General features: G+C 41.6%; 3 protein-coding genes across 9 annotated transcripts in view; all 3 read right to left on the bottom strand.

Moving 5' to 3' along the window:
• Positions 1–438: 438 nt before the first annotated feature.
• LOC123469743 lies at positions 439–2,330 on the bottom strand. Of its 2 annotated transcripts, none has more exons than XM_045169016.1 (6): positions 2,170–2,330; positions 1,736–2,048; positions 1,504–1,674; positions 1,315–1,438; positions 1,144–1,250; positions 439–1,059 (listed from the first exon to the last, which is right to left on the bottom strand). In XM_045169016.1, the coding sequence occupies exons 3-6, from the start codon at positions 1,546–1,548 to the stop codon at positions 826–828; spliced, it is 510 nt and encodes a 169-aa protein (XP_045024951.1). In that variant the 5' UTR covers positions 1,549–1,674; positions 1,736–2,048; positions 2,170–2,330; the 3' UTR covers positions 439–825. The 2 variants fall into 2 exon arrangements, with proteins under 2 accessions (XP_045024951.1, XP_045024946.1); XM_045169011.1 differs by having other exon boundaries at positions 1,315–1,444; positions 2,170–2,329.
• A 946-nt stretch (positions 2,331–3,276) lies between these two features.
• LOC116921760 (beta-1,4-glucuronyltransferase 1) lies at positions 3,277–10,287 on the bottom strand. 2 transcript variants are annotated; one of them, XM_032928133.2, is made up of 6 exons: positions 10,043–10,285; positions 8,578–9,457; positions 5,849–7,026; positions 5,464–5,589; positions 5,020–5,044; positions 3,277–4,499 (listed from the first exon to the last, which is right to left on the bottom strand). In XM_032928133.2, the coding sequence occupies exons 3-6, from the start codon at positions 7,024–7,026 to the stop codon at positions 4,194–4,196; spliced, it is 1,635 nt and encodes a 544-aa protein (XP_032784024.2). In that variant the 5' UTR covers positions 8,578–9,457; positions 10,043–10,285; the 3' UTR covers positions 3,277–4,193. The 2 variants fall into 2 exon arrangements, with proteins under 2 accessions (XP_032784024.2, XP_045024941.1); XM_045169006.1 differs by lacking the exon at positions 5,020–5,044 and having other exon boundaries at positions 4,281–4,499; positions 10,043–10,287.
• Positions 10,288–10,530: 243 nt separating this feature from the next.
• LOC116933993 (uncharacterized transmembrane protein DDB_G0289901) overlaps positions 10,531–13,982 on the bottom strand; it is a 31,471-nt gene continuing 28,019 nt past the window's right edge. For all 5 annotated transcript variants that reach the window (XM_045168584.1, XM_032941637.2, XM_045168587.1 and 2 more), the window contains exons 5-6: positions 13,505–13,798; positions 10,531–12,103 (exon numbers count right to left, since the gene is read on the bottom strand). In XM_045168584.1, the coding sequence (XP_045024519.1) occupies positions 11,889–12,103; positions 13,505–13,798 (509 nt within the window). In that variant the 3' untranslated portion in view covers positions 10,531–11,888. The remainder of the gene's footprint in view (positions 12,104–13,504; positions 13,799–13,982) is intronic.

Genomic DNA, 13,982 nt, shown 5'->3' with positions numbered 1-13,982 from the left:
TGTTGCAGTCAGATTGTCCCGCAGTTAAAATGGCGAACCGTTTTTTTTTTTTCTCTTAGTCGGTGACCTTTCAGATGGTGATGCATTCGACGCGGTTGCATATTAGCATTTCCGAAAGGCGGCGACGCAGCGACTCACGCGCGAGATTAGATTCTAGTGTTATGCAGCAGCACATACACTCTCAGTTTTTTGGGGGTATTCGAGGGTATTCGAACTAGTAGCGTTTTGGTTTTTGCTACTAATAGTATAGGGGGGGTATTCTATTAGTAGCATACCTGTTCTAGAATAGGGGTTCGAATATCCCCCGAATACCCCCTATACTAGGGATATTCGATTCCTACTAGCATCCTGAATTTACCCTTCCCCCGATTCTTCATGCATACCCACCAATCTATAAATATACTGCTTCACGACTATGAATAAATTACAAAATATAAATGTCTTTCAGAAGTCTGTATTCATCTGAGATTAGGCCATGGGAAGGAGCATACTACAACGGTGCAAGACAACATTTATACAAATACAACAAATTTTTTATCATAAAAAACCCAGTTTGTTATTATAAAGAACAGGAGAACAAAATAAGACAACAGTATTTGCATTTTTGGAACACCTCAACTTAAAAATAAACATCATTGCACATGATGACACAATCAAGCTTATAAGCTTGAAAGCGCCCACTTTTAATAAAAGTGGGCGCCATTCACTTTTAAGCTCGATTGTGTTAGCATTGCAATTTAGCCTTGTAGGTCTCTTAAACATTCTAGGGATGCTCTAAAGGCTGTTACTGAGGGAGAAGGAATTTTAATATCGAAAACGCATTCCTCAAAAAAATCCATAAAATGATTCCAAATACTGAGGGAAATTTAAATTAAATGCATAAAACGAGCAAAACAAGTTAACGAAAGCAGTTGCAAAGTCGTTACCACACAGTATTATATCACGATCGATAACAATCCAGAAGTTTGTAGGAGTTTCCATCGTTCCCATGCAGCAGATGAATGGCTGCTTCAAATGAGGGTCTCGCGTTTCGCTTAATTGAATCAAGTCAGCATTATCCTGTAAACACAACACAATAAAAAATTGCTATAGTTATAAATAAAGACGAAAAAGAGTAAACTTTTAAACTGAAAAGAAAATTGCCTTTAAAAAGACTATCAGTCGTTCCGTAATCAAACGAAAATTAACTTTTCGGAGTTTAACGATGCTTGGAGTCAGCTTTAGTAACACGAAAACGGCCTTAAGACATTCTGTTAAAAGGTATTTCGTGAAAAATGACAAATTAACTCGAAAAGTAGACTATAATCAACTTACCGTCAGGGCAGTCAGGAATGTCAATGTTTTTTTTATTAGCCAGAGCCAATATTTTAAATAAGAATTTTTCTTTAAAGACTTTTTCGAAGTTCTTGGCATCGGGATAGAGTAACTGAAATTCTACCTGAAACTTTAGGAATAAAAATAAGTTAGCTGAAACATCTCGAACGTATTGCTGTAGCACATTACCAGAGATCCATTTTGGAAGTCCTTGAAGCGGGGATATTCTTTCATGATGAGACCAGGTTCAGTCAGAGTTTGTTTGATTTCTTTTTGAGGATACCCAAAAGTCGCCTTGCTGTACTCAATGATGACTGTGTCATTATCTCCTCCAGGCGGATGACTCTTCAACCATTCAACCTGTAAATATAAACAAAGTTAAAGCTTTTATTGTGGATTGAATGTTATTTAAAAAATAAACCTTAAACTGGCATTCGGCTTCATTGAAGATGTAGTCGGCATTTTTCTTTACATGAGGCCGTTTCGTGACACGCGGTTTTTTTTGGATTGGAGAAGAGTCCTGTGTTGGCCTCTTCCGGCGTGGTTCTTCACGATGAACTTCCCTCAGTCTTTTCAGCCTTGTCTCAATAAAACCAGATCCAGTTGTTTGATTATAGAAATGACAAGAACGTTCCCACAATACAAAGTTCTGTTACTATGACCTGTTGTTTTAAGGAAGCCATGAAAAAGTTTCAAGTGACTTGTCAGTTGAGAATAATTGCCTTTAACTATAACTGAACATAAAAAGCATTTAAAAGAATCAATGGTCATTTTGGAAAAGGGTCTCACCAACCAACAAACACACAGCACAGAAAATGTTCAACTTAAAATAGATTCCTACTACAGAGATATTACCTAGCAATTTTTCTGGAATTCCAGCCGGCAGTTTGTTAGTCGACAGGAGATGCAACCGCAGGTCTTCTGCAGATAAAGTTGAGATACAAGTTTTAGATTCCATTAAAGCCCTCAATCACATAACTGTCAAAATTGTCTGCACTGACGACCGTCATTAACTTTTTTGCATGCTGGATGTTTGCCATATTTCAAATTAGATTCGACAAAAAATATTTATTGTTTCAATATTGCTAAATCTGTTATATTAAATCAAATCCCGGTGTCTAAGAATTATTTGTGGGATTTCTATCCAGTATTCTGTATTTTAAAATGATTTTTATTGATAAATATCTCTTGGATGGCAACGTTTACTGACGCTGATGCAAAAATTCGAATACCTGGTATTCGAATTCGAATACGGAGGGGGCGTTTTATTCAAACTCGATCTTCGAATACCCGGAAGTACGAAGGGTATTCTATTTCGAATAAGGATTGTCTTATAGATAGTCGAAGATTTAGAATAGGTAAGACCATCTACCAGACCTATTCTAGCTAAGAGGTATTCGAATCTCGGATAACCAACGTATAAGATTAGAATATCCCCTGAAAACTGAGAGTGTAGTCTTTTGGCATCGGGGACTGGCGCTCTATTAAGGCGGTCACATGCACTTTTTGAAAAATTAAAGGGACTCTTCGGAGCGTGTCTGATCGCGGAAATCATTTCAAAAGAATTGGTTAATGACGGCAAGCGGAAATATTCCACGATTCTTTTTGTCTCTTTTGTTGCCGCATATCTACGCACTTACGACCCATAAGTTTTTAAATGCCAGTTGAAACATTCAAGGGGAAGTTAAACACGGTTTCATCAGCGTTGAGGGAGTAGCTTAGCAGAGCCAAAGAATCTAATCAGCCATAACACAGCCAGCATGACATGTCAAGTGCTTCTCTTTTCCGTTGATTACTTGCCCGTCTAATTGTGTCTCCTGTTTTGTTGTTGTCTGCATTCTCTTCTCACCGGCTGTGTTTAATGAACTCGAATGCTACGGAGACACACCCTAATTCATTTGCATGCCGTTCGCGTGAACGGTGTTTCGATGGTCATTAAAAATGCGTCCAAACAACGTCGAGTACAGACATTGCAATTTGCTTATTTCTCATTGTGCAGTCAGAGAGCTATAAAAACACGTATGGATTACACGGTATATGCACGTACAGGAAACAGTATACATATAGTTAAAACATGCTTTATATCTTGAATGAATGAGATTTGTCTCGAACGACACCAAAAGTTTGCAATCATTCAATTTGCTTTGACCAGCCGCTGATGGCGATCTGTTGGTGGATCGATTTGTTTTGCAATATGTATATAGTAATATCAATGTTTTCAAACCGAATAGACTCATTTCATTTGAAATATGGCAAAGAATTATTATGCTTGCTAATGTTTTTCTTCATTTCAGCCATCGTTATATGTCAAGTGTCAAGAAAAATAGTCGGAAAAGACCCTTAGTTTTTCTGGAAAGATTTTTCGTTTTTAATGGCTTTCGACTGGAGTCACTGACGCACGTCTCGCTCTTCAAGCAACACAAAATAATTGGATGATCTTTCTTTTTTTTTCCTTTTAAATTATTGTTTAAGATGCGAGGAATATGATTTTTTTATTTTCGCTAGAATTTGTTACAGCATCCAGCAGAAAACTGCGGTCGAAAGTGCTCGTTGAAACGAAAAACTTCTAGTTGAAACTGAAACGTTCTTTTGATCAGGACAATGTACAGGAAAGGAAACTGAAACGCCCCCCCAATGCTTCGTGCCTCATTGCTCGCATAAGGACTTGAATCAAACAAAAATTTAATTTTAAGAGATAGTAGCATTCACTATATGGTTGGGACGAGAGCAAGAAATTGGATGGATGCGGTCAAGTTGAGTTTATATAATACGCGTAGTAGATGTTATTGATTATGAAGTTTGAATCTTTAAAAACAGGCGGGTCGAAATGAAACAACGGTGGCTTACGCACATCCTTATCGCCGAGTATTTTGTCGTAATCAGATGGAGGTGCGTGCGGCGGATTTAGCGGCCACCAATAGCGGATGCTGTTGTTTGACATCGCTGTTTAATCGACCGCTGCCGCTTGAGACCGCAGGTTTCGGATGCCATCGGACTGGGCTCTTGTTCAGCAAACCATATTTGGCTTTCAGCTCGTGATGGATGACGTCGAACAGCCGTCGATTGCGATCCATTTGATTTTTCCTCCACGCCGGCCGTCGCTGTTTCATTTGCATGCCCCAATGGATAGTGAAAATGGGACTGAGTACGTGAAAGCTCCAACCAGATAACGCCATTTCATACACCTGTCGCAAACGCAATCAAAAACCAAAAAGAAAACAAAAAATTCAATTAATAAAGCAAACTTGCGTAACAGGCATAAAAAGAGAAGGAGGACAGATGGACGACACCAAACAATGTGTGCAAATTCAAAAAATTTGATTTAAGCGTGCGGCTTGGTTAGTGGGCGGGAACGAGATGCACGATCACATGGAAACCAAACCCCCGTTTTTTTTCTTCTTCTTTTTGGTTCATCGTAAACAGAGAGTCTAAACGGGACGACGCATGCCATTGCTATCTATTATGTATCACACATGCACCCACATATCGGTAACTTTATGGATGGCGCTGATGAATATTTGAACGATACGGGCCACCATCATCTCGCCAACGAGTTACTTTTGTGGGTTCTTTCGGTTGCCGATTAATAATCGTTAAACATAACAGCAAGAAAGAAAAAGAACGTCCTATTCTCCTCCACGTGTACTGTATATCCCACCATTTTTTATGAGATGAATTTTCTACATAGATAAGCCATGCGTTTACCTGAGTGTTTCTCGTAAAGCCGTACCTGTAAAAAACAAAAACATAAAATTGGAGTCGGTGTTGTAAAGCTGATTAAATTCTATTCCGTATTTTTCATCAATTATTCTTTTGTTTTTTTTCTTTTCTTTTCCTTGTAGTACTCTGAAAGATTAGTTAGTAGGAAAGGTCACCCATAAAAGAACAGAAATTGAGCATAGGGACATAAAGGGCGGCCCTTTATTGCAATTGATCCGCAGAAAAACACACACAAAAATTGGACTCCCGACGGTCGTGTTTCACTGTCAAGGCAGTCTGTGAACACCAAAGACTTTCCAAGCGATTGGTGGTTGTACATCATTGCATTCGCTAGCTTTACCGTCGTATCTTTTCCGGCTAAACGGCTATATGTGCGCCAAGTTCGTTTACTGTAAACAACAATAAATGAATCGCTCTTCATTTTCTTACCCTAAAAATCGTTCATCGTGAGGCGGAGCGTCGTCCCGGCCGATGTAGAACGGTTCGTAAAAGAACTCGTAGTTGGTCACATTGTGGCTGATGACCACTTGGTCCGTTTCGGAAGTCTGGCGCCATCTGCGCATTCAAAAGTTAACAGGGAACGTAAAAAAACAAAACAAAACAACACGTAGAAGAACATAATTTTTTGGGGGGTTCCAAAAACGGGAATGTGACTTTCAAGTCACGTTCCAGCATGTGAGAATTTTTAGTTTTTTGTTATCTCGCCCCTTTTTCACGTCAACTAATATATAGGCCAACAACAACACTTTACGGTGATTATATTCTAATTGGAACTGCACGAAAAATGGCGGCGATTATTTATCGTCGGCTATACCTGGTCAAATTGCTGGCAAATTGATTGTAGCGGAAGGCTTTGTGATGAAAGGGTTGAGCTCGGCCCTGATTTTCCAGTGCTAGTAATTGCGACTTGTTCTGCGGGAAATCGGCTGAATAGTCCAGCTCGTAAGTGGAGACGACGAAGGCGCATTTAGCGCAGTGAGCGGCCACCGAAGGTCGGTCCAGGAACTCAACCAACGACTCGGCCATGTTGTACGACGGAATGACGTCTACATCCAGCAGAAGAACGTAATGACTCGGACAACCTTTGCGGGCCACGTTGCGCATCAGGTTTTGCGGATAAGGCCGTCCGGATTCCCATTTAGCGCTGAGAGACGGACGTTCTTTCAGCAACCAGGTGAGCGCCTCCGACGGACCGGTACAATTGGCTGTTGAAGTGAAACTGCTATTATCACCACCATCGTCCGTTTCCGTCCAGGATTTTCCGCTGCTGCCGGAAGATGCAGCAAAAGTAGCGGGAAAGGCGGCCGGAAGGGCCGTAGATTGGCCAGGAGATGAAATGACGTGAAAGGCGATGTTGGCCAGCAGATCAGGATGACATCGTCGCATGTGGGCCAACACTTTGTTGAAAATGCTAACCTCTTCGTCGTCTAAGTAAATGGCAAACGAAATGGCACCTCGCCAATGATCTGCCGACTCGCCCAGCCAATGAAGTCGGTCAAGGGACGATTGTGTCGCCAAACACACGTTGTGGCTAACGGCCGTACTGTGGAACTGGTGTCCAGTCACGGCGAAATCCCTAATGACGAACCTACGGCTATCGTCCCAACGGCCCAGTTGCAAATCTAATGTAGAACTATCCAGCGTCACGTCCGGCTCGTTTAGCCACGATTTCTCATTATCATTTCCCGACGAACTTCTAAAGTGATTTTTGGCTCCCTCAGATGGATGTTGCTGTTGCATCTTCGTCCGCCGCTCCGCAAGTTGAAGAGTCTTCCAAATGCCTTTCACTTGCACATCCAGTTGAGAACGGCTGTGACCGTGCTGGCCCGGATACCACCCGAAAATGCCGCTGGAAGAGGATTCTGCCAGGCTTGTTCGGTTGTGATCGTTACTCTTTTCTGCGCAATGGAGCAGTTTGACCAGCAAATAAAAATTGATTCCGGTGAGGAAGACAACCGTCATGCAGTGAATCTTCCACATGGGGCGCCTCATCTATAAAGAGAGAGGGCAAATGAGAGTCATACGGTATGTATATACGTATATTGGTTCCAGTTGCCAATAGCAAAAGGGAATAAAGAAAGATATAAAGGAAAAAAAGGAAATTGCACACATGTACTCTGTCACCTCTGGATAGACCAACTCTTTTGTTTTGTTTGGAAAAAAATAAATCATCACCACCGGCCGTGAATGTCGCATGATTTTTCACGTAGGGTAGCGCAATAACAACAAACGGGGGCGGTGGGAAGCGAACGAAAGGATCAAGAAGACATGATGAAGAAGGAGAGATATAGTCAAGTCAAACAAAAGAAGAGGGAGAAACGTTGGAAGTTGGCTCTTTTCTCTCTTTTCATACGTATATACGAACGCTACGAACTTTTAATGGTCTAATGGCGCGGACGTGTTACGTGTTCTCAAAGGCAGCCAAGCGCAACCTAAACCGAAAGCTCTCGGCAGATGAACGGGTTTGAAACAACAGCATTAAAAAACACAAAACAACCGTCTCCCCTAAATGTCTAGCGAAATTCTATTCTTCGTGAACATGCAGAATGCTATTTTTACGATAGAGTTGGAAAGAAAATGGAGGAATGAAACAACGAGGCGGGTAAATTTGAGCTGGGTAGGAAACTCATTATCGAATTCATGGCCGAATAAACGCGACTTCGCTAGTGTACGTAACACCTTCAAAGCGAATCGAAATCCACTGGGAGTACACAGCAGCAGGCGATAAAAAGTGGTAAAAAGGAATAGATGAAATCTAACTATCAACCGTTAAAAAGAATCTTAAATAGTCGATTTGAATTCCCTTGAATAACGGGCAGGAAAAATATGGCGTAGGACACCGCAACACAGGAGCTCAATAGGAAGGGAACGAAAGAAAGGACGCGGGTGATTCAAATGTGATCTACTTTTGCTGTATTCATTTTATTTTTTAGGTGCTCTTTGGTGACATTGGACGAATATTGTATTTCCTTCCTTCTGTTTTCTTTCCCACGCTGCTTTTCTTCCAACTTTGCTAAGAACAATCTCTGCCCTTAAATCTTTTCACATTGGGTTGAAGTACATCGCAACTGATTTCCAGAGACATAACTTTCAAAAATGTCCTACTCGTCCCCCTTCATATGCCATTTTTTTCGGTTCTTATTCGGCCACTTTGTGAACAGCTATACCAACCTAAGTGCAATCCTTATTGAATTTCGTCCGTTTTTCTTTTTCTTTTTTAAGTATGTACACTTTTCAATGCTTTCAACGAATTAGCATAACTCTGAGGTAGATACATGTAATGACGTGAATGTTAAGAGAAAAAACAATTTTCTGCTATTTTAAATGTCTACGGTAAATAGAAGGTTGTTTGTTGTGTCTACATCAAAGATGATTTTACTATCCCCCATGTGAAGCGTGTCGGTTATAGACTTCCTTTCCAACAACCTCCCCCTTTTTGTTTTGCTTGTATAAAAACACAGCAAGTTAAACTGATAGCCACAAGACGAGAAGAAAACGTGACACGAGTGAGACAGATAGACAGAAAGTGGCTAACTCACTTACCGTGGAACATCCGTTAAAGAAAGACAGAAGATCTTTCGCTCTTGTTGGTTCTTGGCAGTCAATCAGATGAATCGTCTTCCAAACCAGCGCGCAGCCTCCACATATAGGATATAGCCTGTAGGATCTTGATGTGGACCTCTGTAATCAGTTGCTGCCACTCCTCAATCTCTCGAGAGCTACAAAAAAGAGCTGGCAGGATTTTCAAGTGTGTCAACTAGATCAAGCTAATCAACCCTCAAGCTAAAGAGTCAAACGAAACCCCCCCTTTCCCCTTTTTTTTTTTAAAGAACAAAACATAAAAGAAACAAAAACAAACAAAAAAATTATTTAAAACAAAAACAAAAAAAAAGGGGAAAATTCTAGTCGGATGGAAAACCCGAAAAAAAAAAATGTATCGGATTCAAGCTACATCTAATAACATGACAAGAGGCTATGGATCGACGACGACGGACGACGACGTCTGTGTTGGCGGAGCCGTGTTCGGTTCGCGACTGTGTTATAGGTAGCAAAACTAGTTGATGTAGTATATACGCCCTCCTTCTTTCCTTCTTCTTCCACCCTTTTGCTCTTGTCTTCCTCTCCTGTCTGTCTGCGTGTAACATGGAGCAATACAGCGGCCAAGTGAAAAGGGAGGGGAAGCGGATGACGACGTAGTCGACGCCACTCCGCAGAGCGCCCAACCAACGAGATGAGAGAAACCTCCTCCCCGAAAAGTATTGATTGTTGCGCCCGGCAGATTCAACTTTCACAACCGGCCGGAATGGGATGGGTGGTTGGAGACGACGACAACGGAAGAATGGAGGAAGCAGCAAAGAATGCGGGCTGCTGACACTATATAGACTCTTTTCTTCTACCAATTTTCCGGGCAGATCGCATCATCCTGAAATCAAAAAAGGAAAGAAAATGGTGTACGAAAATAAGAAAAAAAAAAAAAAGAAAAACAAACTTCTATATCTAAAAGAAATTGGCCTGTATTTTTGCCATTAAATGCAACGTTGCATTCTATACATTTATATATATATATATTTTTTAGAAAATTGATTTTCTTCTCGTGGAGTTTCGTGCTTTGTATACCATAATATGCGGATGTTATGCTGCTGCAATCATCTGTCCGGACGAGTTGGACATATACTAGACCCTAGCTGTTTAGCTCGGCGCCCACTCAAATGCCAGATCTCTCATACCCACCCCACCCACCACCTGCGCCCCAAAACGTCTGAGTACAGTATATAGTATACTGTATAGCTACTGTCTTATTTTCTTTTCGGTAACGAACGGCGACGGCAGAGCAGAATCGACATGTTAGGCGGAAAGAACTAGCAATGACGTGTGTGTAGCTCCAGCCGTTCCATAATGGCTGTGTTGCCGCCCTGTCTTGACTGCTCCTGCTCGTCCCTCGCCGGTGCATCCATTCACTCTAGTCAGCGACGACATGCATTACGTGTATATAGAGAAAGTGCCTTACCGTGCGTGTCGTACAATCTCCTGGGTATTCAAGAGTTTCTGCGCTGTGTATACACACAGACACACGGTCGCACTCTCGTCTGCTGTTCGTACCTTTGCTTTCTTGCTCTCCTGTTTCTCTCTACTCCTCCCTCACTAGCTAGGGCTTTGATCAATAAAACGTACGCAAACCGAATGCAAGCCGTGTTTTGCTGTGTTCACTTAAAATGGATGGCTGGACGTTCGTCGATAGCCTCTTCTCCCTGCATGTCAGTGTGATACTGTTACACACTTTCGAGTAAACATCTCTATGGTTACTAGCCGTCCTTAAAAAAAAATGATGGACGGTATAACGAAAGACGATCAGATCGTAAGGAAGGCAAGCTTGTCGTAATAATGCTTTTTCGTATGATTGCAGTTGGACACCCGTTGATTGCGTGGCTTGATACGATTGAGATTAGGTGTGTTTACGTTTGAATAAGCAAACAAAATGGAATGAAATCGAACGAATCCGCTTTTGTCGTTTTTGTATCATTTTCTTTCTTTCAAATTGAACGTCACATAATATTATTTATAAGTTATTCGGTAACAGTAAATCATCCCGAGCAATGAACAAATGGCGCACGGCATCGCAAGTATTTTACACGACAAACCGAAATCGGCAGTCAAAGTCAGCAGCAAAACGAACAAATGGCCGAAGCGAATGGGACAAAATCAGAGAAGGACAAGAATTCAATTTGAAAATTGAACGAAAATTAAAACGATGGTTTAAGGATAATGAAGTCTTTATGTGTGTGTGTGTGTGGATTTTGGGTGTCGGGCGAAGTAACATTGGAATAAATACACAACAGTTGCAATTATAGGGTGAAAGGTATAGGGACTAGAACAATAACGACCTCTCTCGGGATTCATCGATTTGAATATCACGCTCTCACACAGACAAGACACACACGTAACAAACTCGCTAAAATTGCATCAAGAGAGAGATGAAATAAAAGAAATTGAGGGTGAAGAAATGGGGGGTGGGGAGTCGTCTCGCGTCTGACGAATGTACGCTAGTATTTGCTTCCAATTTTTACCGTCTCCAATGTTACGTGGACGAAAGATGTTCTACTTAAATATTCATTTCGATCCTCTTGAGACTGTCGTAAACGGAGGCGCGCCAAATGTTTTATTTTTTTTTTTATTTTCTAAATTTTTTAAACGCTGACATCGTTCGTCAGCGCTTTCTTGCTGGAATGACACTAGTTGTGCGGGCGATGCTAGAGAGACTTATTTTTTTTTCCCTTTAAAATCCATGAGATTTCTACGATGAGCGCAGCACAGTTTTCAATTGGACGATACACATTAGAGGTTGTGGACAAATTTTAGGTTTTGTTTCATTTTTCTCAGAAGAACTGGAGTAGAATTGGATCCTTCTTGGCCGTCGTCGTTGTATATGGTTTCGTCGTGCTACACATTTCTTCTGTCAAGCTGCTCGATAACATCGAATATTGGAAAATCATTGAAATAGAGTAGGAAAAAGAAGAGAGATGACAGTCAAAGACCAAACGAATGAAAACAAAAATGACAGGCAGATCAACGAGGTTGATAACAAAAAGGATGTTTGACAAACAGAATGATTGTAGGATAGTTTAAAAGGAGAAGAAAAGAAACAGTTAGAGTCAAAGGGGAGAATGAATAAATGGATGGAGTCACAAAAAAAGAAAAGAAAATATGATCGGCCGTGACAAGGACAAGAAGACAAATGACGAATGAATTGGTTAAAAATGTTTTTGTTTTTCTATTTTAGTTTTTGTTTGTTTTATTTTTCTTCCTGTTTTCTATCGATTATTTATTTGGTCGTCTTCGTTCACCACAAATTTTGACTAATACACGTCCGCCACTCGGTAAATGGACCAATAGCCGCAGAGACGGGCACGTAGCGCAGGTGCGATGTAGGCTGCCTCTTGCAAGTGATCCATAAAGCTGGAACATTCGCACATCAACGTGTAGAGTTTGTCACCGGCCGAGACGGACTTGTGCAACGTGATCCGCCTGAGTCCAACGCAACGCGGCACGCATTGATAAAGAATCCGAGCTCCTGTAATCATCCGCAAATAGAAATTCCATCTCGTTAATTTCAATCCAGTTAACACGAGTAATCAATCATGTAGATACAGTTGCACTAATTTTAGTTGTGTCTTAAAAGCCAGCCATTTTCCCGAATTGATTTGAGCTTTGCAAAACACGCCCCAGATGGCCATCTGTCCCGCCGTTACTCCCGCAACTACATGTGCACGATGCCTCCGCAAGAGGGGACTGTTGTGATAACGCCAAGAGATTCCCACAAAAAAACAATCGTGACACGCCCTCTGTTCCTGTTGATATGTCCTCTAAATGCTTTGGCAACGTTAGCCGCGTCCATTTAAATAAAAGAAAAATTCAAACGTGACTAGAGTTAAGAAGACAACGACGCCGGACGTCATGGTAAAAGAAGAAAACATCAACAGCCATTTAGTTGGTTGGAATTCTTCAGCGTGTAATCTATGATTGGGTGTATAGCACGATTTACGATCGGCTAAGAATAAAAGTGAGAATAAGCAGACATTGTTCCCTTCCTTTTTTTGTAAGGTCATAGTTTCTAATTAACGGGGCCGACGTCACCGATACTTTCTCTTCGTCGAGTTTATAAGCCAAAAAAATAAAATAAATAACAGGTAAACATGGGAAAGGGGACACGCCTACGTGAGCAATAGGAGACGATGAAACAAATTGGATTCCGATTCCACGGTCCTCCATTTTTGGCTCCATTCCGCAAAAGAACTCTAATGAACCGAGACAAACTCTTTCCGGGGGAGTTGAAATGTGTGGATTTCTTTTATGTCTCTTCTCTCCTACAGTACATTAAACTACCATGTCTTCTTGTCTTAAGCTTTATGTTCGTCTCGATCGCACATACAATTCAGAGAGAGATTAATGCCGCCAAATCTTTTATGATGTCGGCAAGGTTATAAAAGTTAACAATAATCCGAACAAAGTCGCCCCCAAAAGTTTCTTTCCCTTCCCGGTTTTTTGGAGAGCAATCACAAGCCGTGCAACGACGGCCTGTTACAGCCATGAGTAAGCCAACAAAGAAGAAAATCCCTGCCAAACAATGTCATCATCAAGTAACCTAAAATCCTATATTACAAACATCCTACGTGGGCCAACTTTTAGTTGCCAGCCAGGCTCGTTCCATCCTCCTGCAAAAAGAAATGCCAGTTATGATTGGCAACGCTAACCAATGTAAGACCTTCCATCTCATTTTTGCTCGAGCTTGGCCTTCATTGCGGGGACGGCCTAAAACTCTTTTTTCATCAAGACTTGGGCCTTAGCTATTCATCAGCGTCATAACTGATTGACACCAGTCGTTTGTTATCGTTTGGTGTTGTGCGGCCAATAAGGAACCCTTTCATTTTTTCAATCGATTCGTAACGAAGAAAGTGAAATGGAAAATTCTGACCTGTCCAGTAGAGCCAGTTGCGCTCGAATTTTTCGCCATCGTCGCCGTCGAAGACTTTGTAGACGCAGACGATGTATCCCGTTTTGTTGGACAAGGGGCGGCGGCAGGAGGGCTGGAGAGGCGGACGCGCTATGGTGGCAGCTTCTTCGTAAACATCAACCAAGTGATCGCTAAAGTAGCGCAAATTTTGCGGCTCGAATCGTTCAAGCGACGCCAATCTGGCCGTCTGTTGCCACTCTTCTCCATTGGTCTGCTGCCTGTTGGCCACTCCGTAATTGATGTATGGGTAGTCCACTGTTCCGCGGTTAGAGAAAATCAAAAGAAAGAGAAGAATAAATACTTAAATACACCAAATGATACACAGAGGCGGACACGAAAAAGAAAAATGTAATTTGTTTCTTGTCCCGTTATGCGGACGCCGACCGTGCCACTGCATTGGCGCAAAGGATCCCCCGTTGCATCGTTCATCATCCTCATC

Source organism: Daphnia magna, linkage group LG1 (genome assembly GCF_020631705.1).
Source record: "Daphnia magna isolate NIES linkage group LG1, ASM2063170v1.1, whole genome shotgun sequence".
NCBI classification, from domain to species: Eukaryota; Metazoa; Arthropoda; class Branchiopoda; order Diplostraca; family Daphniidae; genus Daphnia; species Daphnia magna.
This window is presented reverse-complemented; position numbering and strand designations above follow the sequence as displayed.

Excerpts from the sequence above, each read along its gene's own strand:
- LOC116921760 (XM_032928133.2), bottom strand. The coding sequence starts at position 7,026 with ATGAGGCGCCCCATGTGGAAGATTCACTGCATGACGGTTGTCTTCCTC. Across the intron at positions 5,045-5,463 it reads CACGATGAACGATTTTTAGG|GTACGGCTTTACGAGAAACA; the intron begins GTAAGAAAATGA and ends TGTTTTTTACAG. Across the intron at positions 4,500-5,019 it reads GCTTTACGAGAAACACTCAG|GTGTATGAAATGGCGTTATC; the intron begins GTAAACGCATGG and ends CGTTTGCGACAG.
- LOC123469743 (XM_045169011.1), bottom strand. The coding sequence starts at position 1,548 with ATGAAAGAATATCCCCGCTTCAAGGACTTCCAAAATGGATCTCTG. Across the intron at positions 1,445-1,503 it reads ACTTCCAAAATGGATCTCTG|TTTCAGGTAGAATTTCAGTT; the intron begins GTAATGTGCTAC and ends TTATTCCTAAAG. Across the intron at positions 1,251-1,314 it reads CATTCCTGACTGCCCTGACG|AATGTCTTAAGGCCGTTTTC; the intron begins GTAAGTTGATTA and ends ACCTTTTAACAG.